We start from the raw sequence: 14,689 nt of genomic DNA on the forward strand, positions 1-14,689 counted from the left end.
CCTAGTCATTATTTGAACTTTGTATTGACTAAATACAGCAGTGTTTTCATATATCTGGTTCATATTTGGTTTTCAGCTTAAATTCACTTGGAGCAGGGGTTTTAATGCAGTACCACAAGGGTCTGTATTTAGTCGCTTTTATCTGTTTATTGATGACTTGACAATGCCACAAAACTAAGCAGGCTAATTCCAGCTAGGATGCAGCATCCTTGCAGCAGGATCTGGACAAACTGGCAATCTGGGCAACTAAGTGGCAGATGAGATTTAATCAGGGCTGTTTCTGAGTAAGGGGCAACTCCTTCACTGCTGCTCCTAATTGCGCTCTCTCTCACTAGGACAATCGAATATCCAGTTTAAAAAATGGAAATTCAGCTCTTAAAGGTACCAGGAATGGCTTTTTGCCTCCCCTGGTAACCTGAGGGAAACTGCTGTCTGAGGCGAGATTTTCAACTCGCTTCATTGGTGCTGTGCCCCTCGATTTAATGTTGATAAAAGTTATTAAAATAATGGAATTAAAAATATGCAAGACATTTATACCCTTAATGAGACTAAAGCTTGTATCCGAAAAAGCTGCAGCTTTGTTCCCTTCAGGTTCACCCAGGGGCTGAAGATCAGATCATCCCAATTTAACCCTGAATGATGGTGGCCATATAGTATTAAAGTACCTTATACCCAGGGGAGGCAGAAAACTGCACTGGCCCGGGGAGCGATTGTCTTTCTTCCTTCTTTTCTCTTCAAAATCCAGTCTGGCTTCTGACTATTCAGCATATGAGCCCGCGCAAAGGAAGAAAGGGTGGTATTACTTACCTGATACCGCGGGACGGTGCACAAGTGCCCCAGGCCAGTGAAGTTTTCTGCTAACAGGAGCACCGTCCCGCCATTAGGGGGGCACAGGGGGGACAGTTGTCCCAGGTCCCGCAGGTATTTGTGTATAAGGGGGGCCCGGCCATGTTTCACTTACTTTATTAGCCGGGCCCCCTGCAGTCAGCATGCTGAAACCTTCAGAAAAGAGCTCCGTGCGTGTATGACCAGTCTCCTTTTCACTTCTCTGTATCCTCATTGGTTGAGGAGGAGAGGGGAAAATCCTACTTCACCAGTCCGATCCCTGTACAGCTTTACCGGGACTTAAACTTAATCAACCAATGAGGATACAGAGAAGTGAAAAGGAGACTGGTCATACACGCACGGAGCTCCTCTGCTCTTTTCTGAAGGTTTCTGCACGTTGACTGCAGGGGGGCCTGGCTAATAAAGTAAGTGAAGCATGGCCAGGACCCCCTTAACCCTGGCAAGCAATTTTATTTAAATTTTGGGGGGGGGGGGCTGTCCACCAATTTTTTTTAAAAAAAAATTTAACTTAAAGGAGGGTCCACTAGTGGATTTTAATAATTTGTGGGGGGGGGCAGGCGATCAGTATTTTATTTACTTGCAGGGGGGCCCTGCCACCAATGTTTTAAAAAAAAATATTTTCTGGGGCCCCAATTTTTTTTAACTTGTAAGGGGAGCCCGGGGTATCGGTAAGTAATACCAATCCTTGGGGGTGCCCTAACATTTGACATGCCCCGTGGATTATAGCTTTTGTTCTCCTTTAAATCCAATTTAAGATATGCAAATTCTTAACGAATAATTAACTGAGCTATAGCAAACCAGCAGCAGCAGAAATGGTCAGCATGGTTATATTAAAAGGGGTATAGATTCACAGAAGAAAATGGTAATTGTTGCCCTTTACAAAGCACCATGAAGGCTTCTTTTTATTATGAAGTGCATTTTTGGACTTCAGTACTCAAAAGAGATATTTTTGAAATAGGAAATGTCCAAAGAAGAGTAACAGGAAGGAAGCAGGGGCATAACTACAGAGGAAGCAGACCCCTGCTTGGTTGCAGGGGGCCCAGTGAGACCCTAATTAATGAACAATTTTAATATATCTTGGTAGAATAGGCGAACCTATCAATATTTCGGAGCCCTAAATTTAATTTACCGTGGAGTTCAGTAACATCTTATTACACCACGCTATGGATGGTCTCATTTTTGAGGAAAGGCTGGCCAAATTGGAATTGTTTACACAGTGGGAGATATTGTCACTATGAATAAATATACAAGTGATAAGTTCTCTGCTGCTTCATTCAACAATAGATCTTTCCAGCAGACATGAGAGAATTAGTTCAGGTTAGAAGAAAGGAGGTTTCATATTAATATGAGAAAATAATTTTTTACCATGAGAGCTGTGTAGTTGTGGAATTCTTCCCATAAAGAGGATGTGATGGCTGAAACATTAGATAGCTTCAAGAAGGGGTTGGATGGCTTTTTAGTAAGTGAGAAAATACAGAGTTAAAAGAACAGTAACTCAAAAAAATAAAATTGTTTTAAAGTAATTAAAATATACTGTATATATACTATATATACTATACTACACTGGTCAAAGTTATGTGTGTGTTTCAGATACACTATTTTGCTTTCTATAAATATGTTGCTGTGTAGCCTAGGGGGACTTTCAAGCTGAAAAAGGAGAAAAGACACAGGTTACTTCGCAGATAACAGATAAGCTCTGTGCAGATAGTGGACCAGGGCTAGCGTAAATATAGAGCAGTGATCCCCAACCAGTGGCTCATGAGCAACATGTTACTCACCAACCCCTTGGATGTTGCTCACAGTGGCCTCAAAGGAGGTGCTTCTTTTTGAATTCCAGACTTGGAGGCAAGTTTTGGTTGCATAAAACCAGGTGTACTGTCAAACAGAGCCTCCTGTAGGCTGCCATTATTTGGCCTAGGAATTTTTTTTCATGTTTGTGTTGCTCCCTAAGTCGTTTTATATGTGAATGTGGCTCATAGGTAAACTAGGTTGGGCACATCTGCTATAAAGGAAGCAGAACCCGCTTTGCAGGGGACCCAGACCACGGAATTGGCTTCCTTTATAGTTAGCATAAAATTCCCCCCTGCCCAGCCACTTCTATTTTAAATCTTTGTGCACAGACCCCCCCCCCCAAAGATATTTTTGTAAGGGGGCCTGGCGTATTCTTGTTATGCCATTGGGTAGTTCAGCTTTAAATAACTTTTAAGTGATGATTTAGGTTTCCCCTGTGCAGAACTTCAAGAGAGTACCGTTGGTGCTTATTGTATGGGGCTTCTGTCTGGAGGAATTTTGTACTGTGCTCCACATGCTGGATTTTTTATCTAGCAGTGTCTGTGGGAACAAGTGAGTCCTGTTTTTAAGGACAATGCCCTGTTGCTGTCTGGATTCTTCATCTGTTATTTTGCACTTTACACACCGAGTTCACTATTTTGGATTCGGCCGAACCCCCGAATCCTTCACGAAAGATTCGGCCGAATACCGAAGGGTAAAAGATTTTGTACTTCCTTGTTTTGTGACAAAAATTCATGAGATTTTCCTCCCCACCCCTAATTTGCATATGCAAATTAGGATTCGATTTAGTTTTCGGCCGGGCAGAAGGGTTCGGCTGAATCCGAATCCTGCTGAAAAAGGCCGAATACTGGCCGAATCCCAAACCGAATTTCTTATGTTTTATTTTATATTCATTACCATCCTCTTTTGCTTTTTCTAGTTTGCAATTTAACTGACCCCTACAGCAAATTAATATTTGCTCTGTGAGGCTTAAATTTTATTGTAACGTTATATAGGCTTTACTTTATTTAGGCTCCACTCTGTCCTTCAAATCACAAGATGAACTGGCTGCAACCAAATAGCTGCTGAAAATCCATACTGTAGTATTGCTGAACAAAAAGCTAAATTTTTTTTAAAAATTGCAAATTGTCTTAAATTATCACCGTCTACATACTTAATTTAAAGGTGAACTACCCTCCAGCCTGAAAATTGTGTAATTATAGACTACTTTCCTGTTGCTGTTGGTAAATATGCAAACAGTCGCATAACTAGATGTTACTGAGCCCCACAGCACATTAATTTTAGACCCCCCCAACATATGCAGAGCTTGTCCTGTTTTACCAATAAATGCTGACATTGCTCATTATGGCTCTTTATCTCCTGGGCCCCCCTGCAGCCACAGGGTCTACTTCCTCTGTAGTTATGCCCCTGTATGCAAAACCTGAGAGAAAACACACATACAATGAAATTACCTAAATCCCATCAGACTAACTTCTACAAAAATGTTATCCTTAATAAATATGCTCCATTAAGTTGTATTTCAGTATGCAATTTCTCTTCTAAGATCTACAAGGTCACATTTTCTTTTGCATAAATATGACTGTACATTATTATTGGTTTTACGTGTTATTTACAGTAAAGGAATGATACATACAGCCATTATGACATTCAGATATACACAATTTGTAGAAAGGATGTCCTTTTAAAAAGCAGAAAGTCCATCATAGCAATGGGGTCACTCCCCATTTATCAGTGAGTTACTCGACTCCATCTTCATGTATGGGCATTGTTGTTGGATTTTGGTACTGGCTCTTCAGTGTTGTTCATTCACAGTTCACCGGTCACCTTACATCTTATTCTGTGTGTTTGCCCTTCCATTGACAAGATGATTAAAAAGTGTTTTCTTCGCTGTCAGGATAATTGAAACTGAGTTGTCTCTCACTTAATGTAATATTCTCTGTTGTACTGTTTTTTTCATCATAGCACATGCTACCATTATGTCGTGCTTTGCCTATGCCATTGTGACAGCAGCCAACTAGTTTGTGCATTTCACAGACATTACTAGCTCCAACACGTGGGGTCTGGCTATACATGTGTTTACATTCACTCTTAATGTCCTTTCCAAGCTTCCAACGTTTCCATTTTTTGAACAACTCAGATTGGACCTGCGGTCACAAAGAAGAAATATATTTAAGTTGTTGAAAGCCAGACCAGAAAAGATCAGGATGGTCCTCAAGCTCACTTACATCCCACCACGCACACTTGCTTCCTGTTAAGTTCAAATCACAGATAATATCCTGATTTTTTACTCTGTTCATACACTCACTCCCCTCTCCTTCTACTGAAAACATCCATTAGAGTCTGGCCAAAATCCTTGTTTACAGATAAAGATACATGATATTGTAAATAGTATTGCAGATGTTCAGACAGGAAGCCAGTTGGACAACAGTACATATTCCCTGGCAAAGGTGCTCATCTTCTGACAAACAGTAATAGACTCAGGCCCGGATTTGTGGAAAGGCCACAAAGGCACGGGCCTAGGGCAGCAGAATTTTAAGGGGGCTGCATGCTGCCTAACCACACCCATATTGGTTCGGAGGCACTGCGGATTTGCATGAGATACAATACTTTTTAAAATTTCCTGTGCACCAATCCCAAGTACTCCAGACTCGATGCTGAAAATTTGCGCATGTGCACAAAGGAAGGGATGGGATGGGGGAATGAATGATGGTGGGCCTAGGGGCGTTTGCTATATAAATCCGGTCCTGAATAGACTCTAGGAGCAAGGACTTACCTCTTTGTTCATAAAACAGTATAGTACAGCAACAAGCATGCCCTGCAGAGGAAATATAAACATTTACTTATTTCCTGCAACAAAGGACTGTACAAAGACTTGGATTTGGGAAGGCCCTTGCCTGTTAGAATTAGGGATGCAACTAAATTCAGCAAATTAGATTTATCAAATACTAAACCATGTATAAATAAGTTGTCCATTGCTTTAAAGTCACGGACTAAGGTGAACCCAATCTAATTGCTTTGCATACCTGAAAAGAACCAAAGAAAAGGTCAAAGAAAAGCTTGACTAAGCGTAGGGTTCCCTGAGTGGTCTCATCTGCGAGGAAGGCAAACGCCACCTCATGTATTCCCAACAGAGGAATAAGAGTCAGTGTGGATTTAGCCAACCTAAAGAACAAAAAAATATAGTAAGTTCTTTGTAGTTCATGAAAGAATTTCACCTAAGTCTCTCAAGGCACTCACCTGAATTTATAATCAGTGTACCACATTTGAGGGGCCCGCATCTTGGACACCAGAATCTGAATTATCCTTACAAAGATCACAAAGTTGATCTAAATATAAAAAAAGCAATAATGAGTATTTTGCAGAAGTTGTGAATTAAAACTCTTCCAGTATGGGCAAGGTAAGCAATGTCCAGCTGTTTTGCTTATGGGCTTGCGGTAAGCAGCATTCAGATTATATGTGCTCTCACAATGGGTGACCTAGCAGAATCATTCTGAAATGGCACTGTGACTGACAGTTCTGTGACTTCTACAATGAAAGCCAATTTGTACCATGTGTGAAATTGTTTACAAGAAGATCTTTTAACACAGGAGCATTATCCTATATGATTTAATCCTCAGGGCCATGGAACGAGGGGAGATTTCTTGTCCGCAGTTAAATCTTCAATGCTGCAGATGACTAATCTCCCAAAAAAAGTTTTTTCATTGAAAATTAAAATTTCTGCCAGAATTTGCGATGATCCAGATTAATCACAGGAAAATGTGAAGGAAGGCAGTTTCCTGCAGTTAAGCTGGGCCGTCATAAGTACTAGGTTTAACTTGCAGTGATTGTAATGTTTCAATGGAAAGGCTTTTTAGGAGATTTGTCTCGTGGTAGTGAAATTTATCCACAGGTGACTTCTACTTTAACTGATTATTTATGAAACTCTTGCCTTTGCTGCAAAAAGTTTGGGTAGAAAGCACTGATGTTGCCCAGCCTTTTAATGTAACGTGGAAGATCAGTTTTCTCATTCTTCATACATAAGAGGTTTCCTCTTTCCATAATGGGTCAATTACTTACCACTATAGCAAGGAGCACAGAAGACCTAATAATCCACCAGAAGCCCATATTGTTGTTTGCGGACCAGCAGCTGAAGGGAGATAAATTCACAAAACATAAGGAACAAGCATTGTGCATACTGAAGACAGTCACTAGTAATTATAGATCATGGGGAACATAAAGAATAAATCATAACAACATTCTAACTAATTCAACTAAGACAATTAAGTGAGAAGGAAAAGAATATCATTATCAGTTATGCATGTGTGGAAAGAAGTTGTTTATTGACATCTGGCTTACCTCCACAGCTCCCGGAAATTGACTGATTTCAGCAACAGTAGGTAATGAGACGTATTATCTTAAACAGCTCATATATATACAGAAGTCTTTTCATGGGAGAGCATTACTTTCCTTCAATTTAGTGCCTTTCTCTTCAAACGTTATTCTTATGAAAGACCACAAGAAGGTGGTATATGGGGGGTGAATGGGGAAAACTTTTAAAGGGGAAAACTTAAAGGGGAAAGGCATGAAAGAAAGTGAAGTTCTAGTAAAGTAAACCTGATTTGAAATATCTATTTTCTACCAGCCTTCCTATAGGCAAAGTTGATGGTATCAAGTAGCTATCTTACTGTTATTTTCTTGGATGCTGATAATCAATGCAAAAAATGACTGGCATATTTTGTAACTGTGCTTTCTGATTTCAGAATATGCAGTTTCTTTTATATCTTATTGTACAGATTTGGACAAAGGGAAGGCACTATTATGAGGGAAGACAGAGACTATTTTCTTGAAAAAGCTAGGTAGGCTTCTTAAAAGACAATCTTCTGTGGAGGTGCCACCATACTCAAAAATTATTTGTTCAATTGGCAGCGCAATAGGAGTATTGGGACAAATTGGAGGTGATAAGAATCACCAGAATTTGTAGCAAAAGCAGAAGTGCCAGAAAGATGTAAACCATCCTGAAGTTCCATTGGTTTGTTAAGGTGTCTAACACTTATGTCCTGTGTGCAATACTGGGGCAACTTAGCATTGGTGGTTGGCTTTCCACTTGGACTTCTTGCTCAACATGCTCAAGTAATCTGCCTCCAGTTTTCTATGTATTGTATGTAAATAGCAGGAATTGCTGGCATTTTCTCTTCTACCTGTGTGAAGATTCTGTCTACCTCCTCCATTGCCTCTTTGATACTTTATTACCAGTAAGTCCTTCAAGCAGATAAAAGGGCCTCCATTCAGATTGGAAGAAGGGAGGTTCCATGTCTTTTCTTTTTTAACAATTCACGGAGGTTACTTCTTTAGGTGTGGAATGGGTTCTACAGTTAAAGCTCTGACGTTGTGGAATTCTCTCCAAAAAGTGGTACTCGCGTATACAGTTTAGAAGAAAGGGGTAGTGAAGTAAAAGTGAAGGGGCAGAAAAAAGAGAAAAAGATGGAAAAAATCAGACACCAGAAGAAAAACGGAAAAGAGAAGAGTAAGTTATATAGGAAGTGGAAGTCAGCAGGGAAGTGCAAATACAGAAGTACAGAGTGTTAGAAATGACAAAACTGAAAAAGGAAATGGTGTGTGGTGAAAAGAATCCTAAGCAATATGAGGCATGGATCCTTAAATGTTGCTTGACAAAACTTGTTATAGCTCCCCACGGCCAGAAGGTCATTTAATGCAAAGAAGTCTTACAGTGAGTATCCTGTCTGCTCTGTCTACAAATATCTTCCTCCTCCTCAGTGTTGATTGGACTAAGCACATTCTATCTACGACTAAACAGCACTATGTCTATACTTCTTCTTTTTGATAAAAGAGTAATATGAGCAAGCCAAAACTGAACAGCAACCTACCTATGTTTGATAACAGCAAAACACTGGTAGGACTAATAGGGAGAGCTGGAGAGGGTAAATTATCAAAGTGTTGCACCAAACCAAATGTAGTTTTGTCTGTGTATTTTACCCCTGAAAATTAATCCACTTACTCAATGTTTTCATATGTATATTTCACAGCGACCCAAGGAATGATGAACAGAGCTGGGGTTCCTGTTAGGAAAAACATGATAGTAAATATCACAACATGGTACCTGCATAGCCCATAACATTATGGGGCCGATTCACTAAGCTCGTGTGAAAGATTCGAATGAAAAATACTTCGAATTTCGAAGTATTTTTTGGGTACTTCGACCATCGAATGGGCTACTTCGACCTTCGACTACGACCTTCGACTTCGATTCGAACGAAAAATCGTTTGACTATTCGACCATTCGATAGTCGAAGTACTTTCCCTTTAAAAAAAACTTCGACCCCCTACTTCGGCAGATAAAACCTACCGAAGTCAATGTTAGCCTATGGGGAAGGTCCCCATAGGCTTGCTAAACTTTTTTTGATCGAAGGATTTTCCTTCGATCGTTGGATTAAAATCCTTCGAATAGTTCGATCGATCGAACGAACGTTTAGAGCTAAATCCTTCGACTTCGATATTCGAAGTCGAAGGATTTCAATTCGAGGGTCGAATTTCGAAGTATTTTTTACTTCGAAATTCGACCCTTAGTGAATCTGCCCCTATGTGTGTGTGTGTATATGTGTGTGTGTGTGTGTGTTGTGAGATATATACTTATATATATATATATATATATACAAAAATACAAGAGGTCCTCTGCACTCAACCCATTATCAATATATTTAAGACAGAGACATTTTGTGCATACTGCTACTGAAAAGTAAAACTCCCAAGCTTGGCTGCATTTTTCAGAAGCAGTATGTCTCTGTCTTAAATATATTGATAATGGGTTGAGTGCAGAGGACCTCTTGTATTTGTATATATGTATTTTGTGGTCACACCCTCATTGCACCCCCGCCTAATGGTTTTAAAAATTAGTGGTGAGCGCAACTTTCCCTTGTTTGTTATAGTTATACAGGAGCAGTGACCAGCTCCATGTTGTAGCTCTCACCCTTCCCAGCTATAGTCAGGTGATGCCACTGGTGTCTAATAAAAGGGCAGCCAAGTTTGGGAGTTTTACTTTGAAAGCAGCTAGTAAGTTGCAGGTAAAACCTAGTCCCTTTGTAAAATGTATAATGAAGCAATAGAATTCATATTGAATCAGATGAAAATTAAGAGTAGGACTGGCCAGATATGGGATGACTTTGACGTAGTTGGCCAGCTTAAATATATTGCAATATATGGACAAACAATCCCTGTTTTGTTTAAAGGGTAAGGCATTTTTCAGTAGCAGTATGCACAAAATGTCTCTGTCTTAAATATATTGATAATGGGTTGAGTGCAGAGGAATCTTGTATTTGTATATATGTATTTTGTGGTCACACCCTCATTGCACCCCCCCCCCTAATGGTTTTAAAAATTAGTGGTGAGCACAACTTTCCCTTGTTTGTTGCGTGTCTTTTTTGTATTATTTATTGTCATGATAGTTTAGAAGCATCAAGTATGAATAAAATCAGAATCTAATTAAGTTTAATATTAAATAGAATGACAGGATTCAGGCCTGGGTATTTTGCATATTGGAATAGTGAACTTGTAACCAACTTGTTTTGGTTGCAGTATACCCTAATGCATCGTTATCAACTTTCCCTATCTTGAAAGTGGACTTGCCGAGTCACTTATCATTCCTCCCTATCTCAGGAGGCTACTCAATTTAGTCACTGATTGGTCAGATTTGGAAAGAACCAGAAGAGGGTTGTGTCAATTTTTGAAGTGCTTATGTACAACTTCTGTAGTACCTGAGTGTTTCCCGCGTGGATAAATTACTATTTATTCATTACTAAAGAATTGGTTGTATGACAATATATATATATATATATATATATATATATATATATATATATACATATACATACACACACACACATACATTTGACCTCTGTGTCTTCTCCTAGAAACCAGTGTATGTTTTCCCTCCCACCTAGCACAGACTGGAATATGTTTATATTTGAGTAATATAAATTTTAACTCACCCCATCCAATACAGAGATAGAGTGCAAAGTAATTTCGCTCTGAGAATACAGTTAGAACCAGCAAGTTGTACAGGTAAATCCCTTCCACCATAAGCCAGTAGTAATTAGCAATCATCCCGTACTGCATGAGGACTGTGGCAGCACGACACCCAGCTAAAGCCTGGGGAAACAGAGAAGTAAAATGAATAGGGGAAAAACTGTAGCAAGGAAGATATAGTTGGTGGGGGTCATTTTTTTTTAAATGCAAAGGTAAAAAAAAGTTAGGGTCAAATCAAGAAGAGACCGCAGTGCTACGCGGAAAATAGAATTGGGCAGGTGACAAATCAAGTAGGTACCAGGCACATTGTGATAATTCAGGAGATCATGCAGCATCATAGCATTCAGTGTGAACAGATATATTATTTGATTTGTACAGAAAAAAGGCTAAGTGAACACCACTGTGGAAAACAAGGATCTTCAAGTTCTGATTCTTGCAACTTCCAACACCTTAAAGGGGATGTTCACCTTTATATTACATTTTTTATGATGTAGAGATATTCTAAGACTATTTGCAATTGGTTCTCATTTTTTATTACCGTTATTTGGGGTATTAGAGTTACTTAGCTTTTTATTCAGCAGCTCTCCAATTTACAGTTTCAGCAATCTGGTTGCTAGGGTCCAAATTACCAAAAAATTAAGGCCTATTGAAATGTTACTTAGAATTAGCCATTCTATAACATACTAAAAGTTAGCTTAAAAGTGAAACACTCCTGTAATGCATCTGATGCATTTGACAGGGCTAAATATTTTACAGCTCCCATTAATAGCGGTTTAATCAGAAGATAGTAGCCCTCGATCTAAAAAACTATAAATCTCAGTATCTACAATATGGTACAATTAACACCACTTCACTTCATGCTTTCCCATCCTCATATCTTCATTTAGATTTTAAAGGCTTATAAAGACCTATTTACATATGTAGTGCAGTATAATTTCTGGATGCAAAATGCCATTTTATCTTTCCCACTAGAATTCCAGGATCATTTCAGCGAAACATCAACTTGTGTATAGGTGCAACATACAACCCCTTCTCAATTCAAGTGCAAATTCCATGGTTCCCTTGTATCTGTGTGCCATGTACTTTGCACCTTATTCAGCAAACAGTAATGATCCAGTGCTCTGATGCAATTCACAAGAATAGAGTTTATGAGTGCACAAAATAACACAGAACTTTGTGCTTTGTATATGTAATAAGTCCTCTGTTATACAGTAATAGTGACCGTGACTACATATTTAGAGTACAAAACATAACAAAATGTCAGGTTCTAAACTACAAAGTGCATTTATAAAGCCACAGATGCTAAGGGGCTGATATAGTAACTCATGAAATCAAGTTTTGATACGATTTGCAGATTCTCTCAATTGTGGTCGTTTTATGTCTGACAATCACAGAACAAGGTTTAATGAAATTAAAAAAAACAACTTTTTTTTATGAAGCAACTACAAATAAACGAATTCTTGGTTACAAACGTCTTATTTCTAATCAGAATGGTTTTTAATCTATAGTCCTGTATAGAGCCATGGCCTTTGAATAGCCTTTGACCCTGTTTATCTTGTACCTGTGTAGGAACTGAAACCATTGCACTGTACACAGCTTACTTCCACTCTGTGTGCTGTAGAGCTGAACCCATGCCTGTCGGCATGCACACGTTCGGGGAGCAGCTTTTCTCCACTGTGCATAAATGCCAGAGAAAGGAAACAACCCATCTGCCATTAGCCTTGGGGGTCTTTCATCATTTTTATGTTATTGGTTCTTTTACTACAATTTATGGTGGGTTGCTCACAATAAGTGATTCCAGCAGGGGAATATACAGTAACAGCTAAAGTATTGTTGAAAAAAAAAAAAACAATAACAAAGAGGCATACACAAATTTGGTTGCTGTCATTCAGAATTGACCTGTAACCCACTTACACAGGAAGACCAATATCTTCTCACCTCACTGCTAAGCCGCAAGTGCACTTCATCTTCGATCTTTTTAGTGTAACGCGTCTTAAGCAGTATGTCCTGCACAAGTACTGACAGAGATTTTAGTATGAAAGAGGCAAATAGATTCATGTGAATGTAATTCCTCATACAGTGCAGTTTACTGTGAAGAGAATACAGGAATATGGTAAGAGGGAGTAGGACTTTCAAGCTGAAGATAGAAGGAGAATATACACTCATGATGCTGAGGTATCACCATAATCACTTACCTAAATCCAACAAGAATAGCGAAGGCCAGAATAAGGGTCCCCAGAGACACAGAGTATCCCACTGTGTACACGATTTTGAAACGTTCATATGTCTTGAAAAAATTTTGCTGTACAAAACAGATATAGAGTGTGTGAAAGGTAACACACATAAACCATCAGAAACCAAAATTATGGCCCAACAATATGGCTCATCTTCAGGTTATTTTAATAAATGATTCAAAGGAAGTAAATTATATATTGTGGTTGGATAACATTTTTGCTTTTTAGTTTTACAACAGTACTTGGATGAACAAGAGAAAAAACAGGGGAGAGAAAAAGAAAAGCGAGATGGGTGCAAGGCCAGAACTAGGGGTAGGGAAGAGAGGTACACATCCTAGGATGGTCTTTCAAACCATCTTTCCTCTCTTTCCAAAATGTGCACATTGTTGTCCTCAAAGGAATGTCCCTTTTCTCTTACAAAGCAGTTGTTTTGAACTTAAAGTTTTTCTTGAAAATGTTTCACCACTCATCCAAGTGGCAGGTTGTTCTGGAATAGTGGTTTGTAATTCTGAATCATATTTAAGTATTTTCCAATGTTTTTTTTAATGATTTTGCTTATGTCATTGGCTAGGGGATTGTAGGTGGTGGAAAAAACTATTTCTTGTTTTACTTCCCCTTTAACTTCCCTTCTTTCCTTTTTTAAGAGGTTTTCTCTATGTACTGAATCTACCTTTGCTCTTGACCATTTTATCATCTCTTCTTTATAACCCCTTTCTCTAAATCTCTTACTCATATAGTTCAGTTGTGGAAATGTGAGTGCAATCTTTTTATATATATTTTATTATTAAAGAGGATTTTACACTATTTTAAGCACATTCCTATAGAGCTATTAGAACATTGGAGGGGAAAGAACAGACTGTTCAGGACAGCACTATACCTGTAAATCGTAAACGTTTGTAAGTACCCACCTAAAAATCACATTGGTTGGATAAAAGGTGATGGTAATAACTTTAAAGGTGAAGGAGTATCCCCCTTAATACAGTGTATGAACTCCCATAAACAAAAAATACTACACCATATTAGTTAATTGTCCCATTTGTCTATCCTCAAGCTGTCTTGAGCGCTATCTTGAGTCCATTGATATTTACATATTTACATTACATGAACTCGGCAGGTTTTAGGTGTTGAATATTCGAATTAGGATTGTTTCCATGGTCGAGGTATGATAAATCTCACATTTGAATTTAGGGGGATTAAAATTAGAATGTGTGAATTTTGAAACTCAAAAATTTGAATTTGAATTTACTATTTGACCCTTGATAAATCTGCCCCTAAATGTTCATTTGCCTTGACGTAATTCTACTAATTACTGCTAATAACACGATTATTACTTATACCTTAGTACTTCAAAATAATCATAACTACTAGCCACTCTACGTAAGGCTATAAACACTGCCTTTAATCCTCATCATTTCTGCACCACAGAACACAGCATCTATTAAAGAAAGATAGAGAAATAGAAACTTCCAACACGTTTCTCTACATGCTTTTCTGAGTTTGGTGCCAGGGTACGAAATGTGTGTCAGATTCATGTTACCTCTCTTATTGGCATTCAATTATAAAAATAACCTACAGCTTTACAGATGTCTTTCAAATTATAGCAACAAAATCCTACCTCGACCTCTGCATCCTCCTTGTTCAATTCACACTCCCGGGCATCACGATTTGACCCATTACTTATAGGTGCCCACTGACCATCTGGACCACAGTGCTTGTAAACAAGGTGATGCTGCACTGAAAAAGGATTGGGATAATCATTAGGTCTCTCTGGTTTAGTGGTGCAGGGGCCTGGGTCTGCT

General features: G+C 38.8%; 1 protein-coding gene across 1 annotated transcript in view; it reads right to left on the reverse strand.

Moving 5' to 3' along the window:
• Positions 1-4,231: 4,231 nt before the first annotated feature.
• gcgr.L (glucagon receptor L homeolog) overlaps positions 4,232-14,689 on the reverse strand; it is a 44,163-nt gene continuing 33,705 nt past the window's right edge. Inside the window, 10 exon segments of the mRNA NM_001085752.1 lie at positions 4,232-4,781; positions 5,411-5,452; positions 5,661-5,799; positions 5,875-5,963; positions 6,694-6,763; positions 8,633-8,693; positions 10,620-10,779; positions 12,595-12,745; positions 12,852-12,958; positions 14,506-14,624. Of these exon segments, the coding sequence (NP_001079221.1) occupies positions 4,506-4,781; positions 5,411-5,452; positions 5,661-5,799; positions 5,875-5,963; positions 6,694-6,763; positions 8,633-8,693; positions 10,620-10,779; positions 12,595-12,745; positions 12,852-12,958; positions 14,506-14,624 (1,214 nt within the window). The 3' untranslated portion in view covers positions 4,232-4,505.

The sequence above is a fragment of the Xenopus laevis genome, chromosome 9_10L (genome assembly GCF_017654675.1).
Source record: "Xenopus laevis strain J_2021 chromosome 9_10L, Xenopus_laevis_v10.1, whole genome shotgun sequence".
In the NCBI taxonomy this organism is placed as follows: domain Eukaryota; kingdom Metazoa; phylum Chordata; class Amphibia; order Anura; family Pipidae; genus Xenopus; species Xenopus laevis.